The 13,321-nt window shown below is 38.8% G+C and overlaps 1 protein-coding gene across 5 annotated transcripts in view; it reads right to left on the reverse strand.

The window, feature by feature from the left end:
• The window catches only part of TASP1 (taspase 1), a 73,358-nt gene that overhangs the window by 33,712 nt on the left and 26,325 nt on the right, over positions 1 to 13,321 (reverse strand). For 3 of the 5 annotated variants that reach the window (XM_053461354.1, XM_053461352.1, XM_053461353.1), the window contains exons 10-11: positions 7,970 to 8,089; positions 6,153 to 6,231 (exon numbers count right to left, since the gene is read on the reverse strand). In XM_053461354.1, coding sequence (XP_053317329.1) covers positions 6,153 to 6,231; positions 7,970 to 8,089 — 199 coding nt within the window. The remainder of the gene's footprint in view (positions 1 to 6,152; positions 6,232 to 7,969; positions 8,090 to 13,321) is intronic. The other 2 variants (XR_008351200.1, XM_053461356.1) reach the window with 1 other exon arrangement.

Here is a 13,321-nt window from a genome sequence, read left to right on the forward strand (position 1 = left end):
CTTTGTATGGCAAATACCTGTACTATTAGAAAGAGTTAAAAATAGTCACTGTTTATTATGCTGAAAATCCAATTTCAGCACGTTTGCTAATCCTAAAACAAGAGGAAATCCTAATGCATAAAATATAAATTTCTCTTGGGAGCCACATGACTTGAACAAGACCCTGCACCTACCAAGAAACTCTATGCTTACTGGATCCGTCTCCCATCGTCATTCTTCTACCTAGAAAGGTTTCCGATACACCTGAAGATCATTAATCAATTGGTGGCCTGTCAGTCACAGGTATTTAAGCACCAACAGTGGGTCAAACAAGTACTCAGGTGATCTGTTCCAGTGATTATCTGCATGTTTTTGCATTATGTTCCTGTTTCTGGTTTGACATGAGTTGTGACCTCTTCCTGCCTTTTGGATTACCCGCCGTTTGTTGCTTCAGACTTCAAACGACTCCTGGCCTACCCCTCGGATTAGACGGATTTTCTGCTTCTGATACGACCATGTTCCTGACCTTCCAGTCCTGCAAGTTTTGACCCTCCCTGCAACAGAGTTCCACAAGGCTTACAATTACAAAACAGTGATAAACGTGAACTTGGGATTCTCCTTTTTACTATATCCTGGTCCACTGATATATAGAGTTTGCTCGTTAGTTGCACATCTCAAGACAGCCAAGGTCAGCAGTGGGCAAGGTAAACGGTTGATAAGAAAGCCTACCACTCTATATACATTATGCAAGCACGCTGACATGTACACTTGATTACTTTATTTATAACAGTCCTAAAATATATCGCTCTTAGATTTTCAATATACCAATAGCCCAAGTTAATGTCCAAACAAATAAAAAAAATGTTATTTAAAAGAAATACCAAACAGCAGACAAAAGATGCTCAACAGTTACAGACCACATTTATTTGGAAAAATGCCGAATAATACTTCAGAAGTAGAGCCAATGGAACAACATGGGGAAGCAATATTGTGTTCCACAATTCATTATATTAAAACTGCTACTTTATGTCAATATTTCGTCTTCAAATTAACACTGTGTGGTACTGTCAAAATATACAGGGGAAACTATGAAGAAAAAAATATTGTGCTGCCTAACTGAACGAAAAAACAGACTGCAGCTAAATGCCAATGTTCGTCAATGGAGGCGGCTGTCTATGTGCTTGGTTTTATAAAGCTGTTAGCAATGGATGTGGCTGAAACTCCTAAAATCAATCATTTGAAGGGGCGTCCAGATACGTTTGGCCATATAGTGTCTTAACTTTTGGTTGCTATTGTGATATAAACAATAAGTCTGCAACACAATCACTATTTATACATGAATGACTATTATTCCAGTAATCAGAAATTGCTATGGACAGTCTGTCTGACGGTCACGTAGGTTTCACAACTCCACATATTACCATACATTTCTTATGTCAAGTCAATTAAGGCATCTACTTCACACCTGTTAACACATAAGAAATATAAAGTAACATGAAAGGTGTGGATGTATTTGGCGATGTAGTACTCCTAATGATAGAAACCTTGATAACTGATGCCTCCAATCCCTTCACCAGCTCCTTTGATGTTGTCTGGTTTAAGTTGAATCTCTCTGACCAAGGCACATTCAGCCCTGTGAGTAAAGTTGTACCTCCTTCCTGAATGATGCAGTCTGTGTGGGACCATACTTTTTATATTTGTGTACACATTTTTGTACAGTTGATCGTTGTACCTGCAGTTCTTTGGAAATCACTCCTAAGGAGAAGCTGGACTTGTGGAAGAAGCTGAAAGAATTCTATCTCTAATCGATTGTTTTAAAACTACCCCTCGTGTGAACAGAGTAGATGTCTTAATTGACTTGCCAAGAAAAGTATGGTAACAGAAAGGTGTGGAGTTGTGAAAACTTAAGTATGAATTTCTTTAGCCTAGGAGTATGTAAACGTTCGGCCTCAGCTGTATAACTGTGTGAGCGATGTATCTCTGTTGTGTATCCTTGTCTTTTCTTGTATGTGTGTCACACACAGAGAAAACCAATGATTGTAAAGCATAGTTAAGGGAGCAGCTCCACACATACATTGGTTCCCCTTAACTTCATTATTGTTTTTACAAATCCTGTTTAAAACGCATGGGTAAAACCAGTAATCACTAGAGTTACTATTTAGCACCAAAAACCTTAGTGAAAAAATAGACCTATATACAGCAGTCCTCTATACCTAGATGGTAAAAGGTCTCCTTTGCAGTGATAATTTCTAAGTGTCAGTTCTGCGTGTGTCTGTGTGCGTCTAATTTTACCACATAATGCTGGCTAATGGCTAAGCCAGACATGGGTACTGAAAACATTATATAAAAACATATTGGGAAATTTCATGCATTGTAAAAGTATTTAGGGCAATCCCAAATACTCAGAGTAACTCTATATACCACAAAGCCACTCTGCACCTGCTGAATGATGAACCATCGAGCCCAGAGGAAGCTTGCGATTCCCTAAAAATTTCCTAAAAAGTTGCAGCACAGAAATTTGCGACGCTGTTGGAGCCATATTTGATTTTTTTTTTTTATTAAGTCAGGAAAGGGTATAAACACAGAGGTCAGCCTTAAACATCTTCAATACAGGGAGGGAATTTAACATGCATGGTGTTAGGCACATGGGCTTTGAACCTAAAATAGAAAATTCCCAGCAGGAGATAACGGGCACCAGATGGTCCAGTAGGTTCTAATCCAGTCAAATTCTTTGTGCCTATACACAGGTCTACAAGCCACAGCTACCTGACTCTAGGGGTTTTGTTGCGCTCAGAATAAAAATAACCGTAACATTGCGCTATGTCGATACTTTTTTTTCCCCCCGACCTTACTTACGTACAGTATGAAAGCACACAATCAATATGTTTTGGCATCAGATTGTGATCTCATAGTATACTGATATGGATACAAAATAAACCTAGCCGGGGCAAATATTCATAAACTTAGACAGGCAGACAAAGAGAAAAGCAAAGTATTTCAACCATGAAGTTAGTCCATTTACAGCCTACTTATAAGACACTAACCTTCTAATGTCACTAATTTCTCCTGATCCATCCACAATAACTTGAAACATGGGCACTGTATATATCAAAGAGCCTTACTACTAGCAACGTATATTAGCGCAATATATACATATATTGAATTCAGCGAACAAAGGGCAGTGTAGAACTGCAAGTAATTCATGTAATTAAAGACAATAAGTAGCAGAAAAGCCAAATACAAATAAAATCAGTTCTTACAGTCACCGAAAACGAGCAGGCTACTCATCATATAAGAGGAAGGAGAATTCACTATTATTATATGCATATTATTCTACTTTAAATAAACAGACTATATTTAAGAGTGATCAAAGTTCAGCCGAGGCAGATTAAAGGGGCCAGACGCAGCAGTCAGTGTGTACATGTTATGTGCTAGACTTGGCTGGCTGAGTTAGAATGATGGACACCATCCCTCGTTCTGGCAAGCCAATTCCCGAGGCGTATTTTCTGTTCCCAAGTAATTTTAAATCCTCACACGCTTGCAAAAAAAACGGACATGTTGCTATAACGACCGCATTTATTTACTGTAACTTCAAAGAGAAAAGTTGTATTAAGCGTTCAAGTGATGGCAATATTAAAAAAAAAAAATTAAGAAAAGTTTATATTTAATTCAAAATTGTAAGGTCGCCAAACCTGAATTCCCAGAAGACGCAACAAAGATTGCGCAAACTCCCCAAGACAGATGGTGTTAAAAATAAAATACAACAAAAAAAATACTTTTTATTTTTATAGTTATATTCCTACAAAATAAAGCATGCCATGGAAGAAAAGTAACTTCCACCTTCACTAAGCCGGAACTATCACCCCCACACAAAAGTGCCTTCCAACATGACTATTGCATTATACCGAGGTTAGCAACATACTCTTATTTCTTGATGGTAATTACGTCCCATTTGTTATTGGGGGGGAATTTCACTTTACATAGGTACTGAACAACATCAGGTTTCAGAATCCTTCCATGTTAGCACAGATGGCTATCTAGTTGTCTTTGTAATTGCAGAGTTGTTTGTCCAGCAGCATACAATTTTGGTTTCTTGGTGTATACATTCTGAAGGACAGAAGTTTCTCCAGTAGATGATACTGTAAGGGGTTACAGTAACGGCACAGGGGGAGACGGGTAATAGCATCATAGTGATTCACAAATGTGGTGTTGGGGGGCTAACAAATTTCAGCAAACCACTATATTGGCATGGTTGTGAACGGCTAACTCTTTTTGTAAACAACCATCCAGTAGTGATGGACGATAAAAGTTGTCAAGTTTCTTGTTGACAAAGTCACTTCTGCAATAAAATATTCTCAGATATTTAAAAAAACGCTCCTTTATCTTTCCGCAGAGATATTATAATTTGTACGCTTAAAAATTTGTGAGTCGGGAGTGTGTAACTCGAGGAGGTTACAATGTAATGCCATGTAATTGCTACATATTACGTCTTTGCGATCCTTTGTAATTTTTATATTGTATTAAAGATAAAAAAAAATTGAACTGGTTTTAAATTACATTTCTAAAGTAAAATTAAGCCACATACCATGTTGTTCTATGATATTCCTGTCCTTAATTATATCATACGCTGACATTTGAGAACCTGCAGTGCCCTCTTGTAAAAAATAAAGCTTTCTCAAAGGGAATACAACATAAAGAAAGGTTACGCAACAGCCTTAATCAGCCCTTCACACCTTAGATTTAGGATTGCTTCGTGTCTATACCATGTATGTTTAAATTGCCCCACTGTATTAGCCTCTGCCACTTCTTACCTATCTATCAACCTCTCAGGAAAGTAAAACATATAGAAAATATTATCCAAATCAGAGTTAGAAACTTCTAAATAAAAAGTTACTGCTGAGACCCAAAAGTTGCGTCATCAAAATTCCATAGCTATGGTTTATCGAGTCCTTTAACTCCAGACAATGCTATATTATGTATAACTCAAATTTTCTGAGGTTTTTTTTTTAAATTAATATTGTATTGTCCGACTATCTGCTCCATCCAGGGCTGGAAAAAAAACTTGTGAACAAGTTCTGAGCTAGAAGGAAGTTTTAGAGATCAATATCAAATAGCACAAAAGGTTAGGACAGTGATCTAAAAGTCTATAGCCACCTGGCTCCTGAGATATGTCAAGCTCCAGCTTAATGGATATATAAACAAGTTGACGGCTTAAGTAATAAACCGATAAGATTATGTAACATTATGCAGCTTGATCATCTCTTGTGAGTGTTATCGCATAGAACCTTCTCTTATATTGTTTAATAATACACTGTGCTCAATGTTCTTTTTGAAATTAGGCAATTTCACTTGAATTAGGTTCCCATAACCCCTAAATGCTTAAAAAAAGGAGAGGATTTAAATGATGTTTAAATGAGTCATTTGGCTAGCAAAACTATAAGGTAATTTAAACATACATTTACCAGCTTCTCTCTAAATGGTAAGCTTTCCTCATCTTATGTTTCTGTATGAGAACTGTTTTGACATCCACAGCTTGCTATGACCTGTTTAGTCATTCTACATCACCGAGCATTATAGTGCTATGTACATTAATACATAATCATCTCTATGCCAGCACAGAGCCAAGGACAATATGGCCACCATCAATTCCCTATGTTGGGTCACAGAATGCTATGTGCACAAGCTCACAGCCCGTTACGTGCCTAAAGGGACACATAGCTAAAGACACATATTGTGTTGTGATTATTGCAGTGATATGCCTGAAATGTAAATACTTAGTAAGCGTCTCAACAGGAATATTCCATACTTTGCCTGCCAGTGCCAAGAGATTTTGGGATACTGGACAGGCTCTTGCTGCTGTCGCCTAATCAAACATTCACTGATGATATTTTTTTTGTTTCATTTCTCTCTCAGGTACTTTAAAATATCTATACAGTAAAGAATTGTAGCATCCCAGATAAAGATGAATATATTTTCCATAATACTGCACAGTGACTTTAATATAAACAGCCAACTGTTCTTTGAGTCCATGTAGAAGCAAACTGGGCTTTTATAACTTTGGTGTGAAATACAAATACCATTTCCTGTTTATCTCCGTCTGAGATCCCAAATTCTGCAGTAAGTAATTGGGTTACAGGAGTAGTAAGTAAACATGGAAATGAAGCAGCAAATACCTGAAGTACTCACAGCTGTAGAATAAGGATTGTGAACTCCAGTGTTCTCAGCCCAGCAGCCACATCCATAAAGAGCAGCCTGCGAACAAGATATATTAAAAAAATATAATTATGTGAACTTTAGGCACCACAGGTGTGTCCAAGAGCTTGCCGGCACCTCGCTTGGAGCACCAGTTACCCTAGGACCGGCCAATAGAGGTTCCTCTGCATGAACGTGCAGCCCACAGAAGAACTTGCACCTTATCAGGCTTAATCATACATGTACGATTCCATGATTAAGTCTAAGGTGAAACGCGTTAGACGGTGTTCTACTCGTGCTTTTACGATGTGACAATAAAGCTTGAACTTTTTACTCGACAATGGGGGTACTACTTTATGATTTATTATTTCCTTACGAGGTGCGCAAGAATCCGCTCATTTTTTTTCCCCAATGAATTCTCCACCAACGTGTTTTAAAACAGAAAGTGAGTTTCTCCTCATTCACCTCCATAAAACGTGGGAGTGTAGGCTTAGTTTTTACAACGTCGTCAATGTGTTTACTAGTAAATCTAAATCATTTCGGCCAATGTTTTTTTGTCAAATTTGATACAGAAGCAAAAAGGTAAGGTGCACATGACAAGTACCAGGTCGGATTGTAATATATATTAACCTTATTTTATCATACTGATGAAGTATTTTCTACCTATAGAAAAATATTCTATTACATATTTCATGTAATTACACAACATTCTAGGACCTATTGACTAATTAGCTGCATTTTTTGCATATCCTTGGAGATAAAGTGAAAGATATAAGGTGCCTGTACCTGCATGCACCAAAGTCAAACAGTATGCCGTCTAAAGCAATTTCCAGCTACTTCTTTCGTACAGTAATTGGGTTTATATAACCTTTCAACTACCACATTGCTATAATGACAGTTCTACGGGTTACGTCACATCATGGCATTATTGAAACAGAACCCATTTTCGAGCCGGTGGAAACCGAAAGGAATTTCATGCAGGTCGACTTCTGTATAAATAGAGACCGAAATGTTGAAAAATATGCCAGTCAAAAGTTTCCACATTGACCTCATCTTATACTGAAGATAAAAAGCTCCACTTATTTGAGATACAGCAGGATCAGGTTTGATCTCCGCAAAAGATATGAATGATTCATAATGTCAAAGAGACAAATAGGCAGTAATCCCGATTGAGATCTGATTACTGGAAGGCTATACATAAGCCTCTGTATTCTTTCGTTATAGCAAAGTATCTATTACAGGTTATTTCTATTATACTTCATTTATCTTGGAAACATAAACCAATGTCTGTGATACTTATAGATGAGACCTAGTATTTACATAAAACGCTATTTAAATGCCAACTCTGTACTGCTGGAATGAGTCCTTCCAACACCTTCTGGTGCCTTCATCACTGCGTCGTTCTGCTGGCTTTGGCCACTTAATGGATGTGTCACATTTTAAACATTCCGTATTCCTACACTAAATGCAGTGTAGTTGTCTTGCACTAAATTTATGTATTGGTGCATATGATTGAAAAGGGCAATATATACATATTAAAAATTCATCGTAAGTGCTGTGTGCACTTAAGATGAGACTAGCCAAAAATCTTTTTATTTTTTTATTTTTTCTTTAGCTAGGGCAGAAAAAAGGGCAATATTGCATATTTGGGACAACCCCAAAATTTTTAAGGAACCACACAGCCATGTGCATTTGATGGCTGGAGTGTCCCATTAAGGTTTTTTTTTTGTTTGTTTTTTTTAGCTTTAGTAAATATAAGAAGAAAAGAAAGGTTCTTAAAAACAACATATAAGGTCACCTGGCCAACTCTTCCTGGATGCTTCATGGCTAATCCACCACTGGAGACAGCAGCAGCTACATTCCCATCTTGGTCAACAACAATGGCTCCAACAGTGTCCAAAGATCCTGAGTCATTCTCCTGCGGAGTAATAACAGCATATTATTAACAAGGCACAGAGGCAGCCTTTAATGTAAACCAATTCTACTATAAACACAAGAGAGGAAATATATGCATTTAATTTGAGTTGAGAAGGTCACAAGAAATACGTAATATTTCGGTATTATTTATAACGGCATAAATAGAGCGCAGCTTATTAGATGCACACATGCAACGTGTTATCATAACCTCAGCGAACCATTGTGTTCTCAGCGTTCTGTTATGCTGTTCTTTTTATTCTATGCCTATTAGGCAAGGTCAAGCTTTATACATCAGTACATCAGCAATATCAATTTCACAGTAATGAAATACAGCGAACGGATTGAGTGCCTGCATTTAAGTCAATGTTGCATGCTTTGCTTAACCCCATAGAAGCAGTGTTTGCATTGAAAAAAGCAGGGCCAAAGCAGAGAGCCCGTATCACACCCCAGCAGGGCTATCTCTTAGGGTGCTGCAGGCAACAAGGAGTGGGGGGCTAATGGCCCTACTCCCCACCATAAACAACCCGCCTGTCAGTCAGGCTCCTTCTCCAATATTTCCCACCTTCAAGCCTACTTACATTTTAAATATACTTGTAATGCCTGGGAGCTGTCTGCTTGTGCTTAAGGACACTAGGAAGCAGTGGCGTCGCTACAGGGGGGCAAGGGGGGGGCAATTGCCCCCCCCTAGGTTAATCCTTGCCCCCCCTGTCGAATTTGGAATAAAGTCGCAATGCGACTTTAAATCCCGTCTTTTTTTTATTATTATTATTTTTTTAATACGGAGGAGAGAAAGGGTGCGGCCCGCGTAAGATCGGCAGCCAGGGCAACCGATCTTACGCGGGCCGCACCTCGAGCCCTGCTACTTACCTGTGGGAGGGTCTTCTGTACTGCGTAGAGGAAGCGGAAGCTAGCAGAGAAAACAGAGGGAGGCCGCGCCCCCTGCTGAAGTCTGGGAGCGGCATCGAGGAGCTGCAGTGCAGGTAAGGGGGTGGGGAGGGTGTTTGAATGAGTATGCGTGATTGAGGGAATGAATCTGAATGAATGAGTATATGAATGAATGAATGTGTGTGTGATGGCATAGATGTGTAAGTGCTGGAACCTAGGCATGAGGGGACTGTGATTGCTGTTAGCAATCACACTCCTATCATGCCAAGTCAGCCAGTACATGCTGAAACCTAGCTAGCTGCCCCCCTTGTGTATTGATGCTGCCAGCAGTATGGGGTCTGCATATCACTTACAGCCACCCTGTACCAGCATGTACTGGCTGACTTGGCATGATAGGAGTGTGATTGCTAACAGCAATCACAGTCCCATCATGCCTAGGTTCCAGCATTTACTGGTTGGATGTGTAAGTGCTGGAACCTAGGCATGATGGGACTTTGATTGCTGTTAGCAATCACACTCCTATCATGCCAAGTCAGCCAGTACATGCTGAAACCTAGCTAGCTGCCCCCCTTGTGTATTGATGCTGCCAACAGTATGGGGTCTGCACATAACTTACAGCCACCCTGTACCAGCATGTACTGGCTGACTTGGCATGATAGGAGTGTGATTGCTAACAATCCTGGCACCTAACTTACAGTAGGAATTATTTAATTTATATTTATATAGAGATAAAATGCCCCCCTGAAGTTGTAGGGGCTTCAGGGGACAAAACGTTCAAGGCCCTGAAATCATTTAGTGGAAAAGTTATTTATTGTATTATAATATTTATTTCAAGGATTAGTCGCACTCAATTGTGGCTTCAGGCTTCCCATGTATTATTTTAGCCCAATAACAAAAGTATAATTCCATAGCACATTACTTTTGGAAATTATGAATGCCCCCTCAGTTTGACTGTGGTATCTTGTGTGCCCCCCCTATATATTGTTTCTAGAGTCGCCACTGCTAGGAAGGACTTTGGAGTTTGAGGGAGCTGGACATTACTCTGTGGCTTTGCAAAGTGAACATGTATGTGAGCTGAACTATGGATTATGAAATGCCAAACTAGTGAGCTTCTCTGCATTAAGTGTGTTATGCAAGGCAAGAATGTCATGTCTTGCAGGAGAACCTCACCAGGGTCAGCCTTAATGCATTCTACAAAAACTGAGAAAGATGTAATGATTTAGGTGGTGTCTGAAAGTACGCAATTTTCTTTTCTATGCAGTTACAACTCAATGGTTGACCCACATGATTACTAACTAAGGAAATGATGTCAAAGTTAAGAAATGGTGGTCCAGACTGGCCATAGGACATACATAGCAAAGCCGTGTGGGCACCTGCAAAGTGACCTATTTTTTTTTTTTCACTGCAAAGAAAATGTAGTAACAGGACACAAGGTCAGTTATCCTGGAAGTTCTACAAACCCAAATTTCAAGTGAAATGTTTCCAAAGGCTAAACAACGTTTCAGATACATTAATATATAAAACAAAAAAAGGTAACGCAGAATGAAAAGCAACCCAAAAATGATGCAATGGATAGAAAGAAAATCAATTACCCTCAAGTAGTCATGAAAACATGCAGATGTGGCAGACACTTTATATATGTTACAGGTCAAGTGTGGTGCCGCTGTAGTATTTATAGGGGAAGGAGAGAACCAAAACTAAATTACATCTTTAAACATTTAATAATTGTGGCATACAATCATCTCGCCTAGCAACTCAACCTTTTGCGGTTATAAACATTAAAGTGCATCCAGGATTTATATGGATTTGTATCGCATTTTATTAGGAAGTTCTTTTAATAACACAAACTATGGAAATGGTTTCTGGTAAAATGTGCTTGTGAATAATGCCAGATGATTGCTTGTTTTCTTTTTTTTCTGGAAACGAAGTTGCTCAAGGAGGAGAAATCACGTTCGGGGATGTATTACTTCCAGCCATTAACGGAGATGAATACGATGATGTCATTAAGAGTTATATTGGTAGTAATCTTTTAACTTGGTTTAACGAGAGACCATCTTCTGAAGGACTGTTTACCAGGAAATACGATTTTTGGGTGATCCCGGAGATCTAAGATTAAGAGTTTTAGGTGTGTTGATTGAAAACATGGATGTTCCTATAAACATCCAGGAAACTCCGGGTTCACGCCTCATTCTATTGCATTAAAATAGAGGGATGTGAGTTTATTGATCATATACAGCTTCATCCAAAAACGTGATATCCTTCCTGTGAATGTCATGGGTCACTGACACGATGTTCTAGGCTAGATTCACATTTCGCGTAAGAATAATACACATGCATGTGTTCTAGAGATAAAACAAAAAAGGTTCATCGAAGAACACTGCAGTAGAATGCTTACTTTGTGTTTAATACAAAGACGTGTTCCCGGTGTTCAGGGTAAACTTTATTAACTTTTCCTGGGAGAGTAGAATTTACAAAGAGGCTTAAAACATAAAGCCCATGTTAATTAAAAAGGACTTTTGACCCAGATGACTCGTCCTTTAATTTAAACCGGGATAAGCTTTAGCAGCTGTAAGAGATAAGCACGTGTTTGAAATAACATATATAACATATCCTGCCTGTAACATACAGTACTCATATGTGGGCATCCCAAAGTAGAGAATGGTGCAGAATAGCTCTGGATGCAGGGGGGTAAATCAGTAGACTGAAGTAAACTACAGGCAATTAATAAGGAAACATGTAATGGTAATGGTGCAAGCAATAGATTTGGTGTATGGCGATAACATACTGCAACACTTCCCATTTATTTTCTGACAAATGGTGACAGATAAAGGTGCCATTAAAAGTCCAGACTATTTTGAGAGAGCAGTTACTTTTATTCAGCGAGAGTTTAAGCAGGTTAGTATTGAAGCCAAACAAACATTTGCTGTCTATGGCATTAATGGAGGGGGTAGAAGGACCACGTCTTCTAGGAAATGCCTGGGACTCTCTGAGATGGAGATGTTAACTCAGTGGGGTTTATCTGCCAAAGGGAGAGATGTCAGGAGAGTTTCCAAGAGAGTTGATGTTTTAGCTCACTCACTTACTTTTCATTGTGAGGGGTCAACACTGACAAGTTTCTCCAGTAAGGAGGGCTGAGCTGGCCCTATGTAATGCATAACAATGCGTGAAGAAACATCACTGAATAAACTATTCATTATACAGGGCCTTTCCTGCTGGGGTTGGCCTTTTATAATGAATAGTGAAGCATGTTTCTACAGTAAGAAGGGCCAGGCTAGGATTGTGTAACACATTGTTAAATGGGTGAAGAGACTCAATGATAATACATTATACAGGACCAGACAAGTTCTTCCTGGTGCAGAAGCTCAATGGAGTTGGTCCCACATAATGATTAGTAAATACGGCAGGTAGAGAGAGGCTGTGTGCTTAAAAGATGTGTAGTTTCAGAGCATGAGATTTTAGTTTAGCGTCTATGAACTATTTGGGTGCAGAAAAGATTTATTTGTTTTCGGCTGTTTATATTCTGTGAAAGCTTGCTTTGTTCTTTCAAGAGCATCACAACTCATCCGCAAGCATGTTGCAGAGTCGCTTATAATGAATCCTTAACGACTTCCTGATTTTAAATGATTTTGATTGTGATAAGGTTTGATGGTCTTGACAGCAGCTTGTTTCAATATGGTAGCAAAACTACTTAGAAGACATCCGGAGGAATCTTGGATCTCTGGATGGGGAAGAGGTAGTATCTAGTTACATAGGCTTAAAAAAGACTATGCCCATCAAGTTCAGCCTTTCCTATATCTGTTAATTTGTTGCTGTTGATCCAAAAGAAGGCAAAAAACCCAGTTTCTAGCTCTACCCACTCAGTTCTTCACCATTCCTGCAGTTGCCTTGTCTTCTTTGGTGTGACAACACACCACCCCAAGCCTTTTATATGGAGCACGAAGACAGCCATCCAAAGAAACTGCCCAGGAACATTTTCGGGGATGTAGACCCAAAAAGAGATGGCCATTTTCTATCAAAGATTGAGGAGTATCCAAAAAAAAAAAAGTGATACGTAATGCCAGTAGGAATTTTAATGGTGGTCTTTCTAGTGCATCACTACAACTTAATCACCAATTGGCAAAGCCCAAAAACTACAAATCAGTCAGAAGATTGCTTAAATTATACAAGAAACTATTAAACTCAAGCTCATTAAATATTTAGCCTCAGGCCTTTTTAAACTGTTTTCCTTGAACCATATGGTAATGACACCATTTTCCAAGAATTCTAGCATATCAAGCACAGGAGCAGACGAAGGTACAGAGCCTGGAAGGTACCCAATAAATAATATATATACGTCTACATTTGTAAA

Source organism: Spea bombifrons, chromosome 3 (assembly GCF_027358695.1).
Source record: "Spea bombifrons isolate aSpeBom1 chromosome 3, aSpeBom1.2.pri, whole genome shotgun sequence".
NCBI lineage: Eukaryota > Metazoa > Chordata > Amphibia > Anura > Pelobatidae > Spea > Spea bombifrons.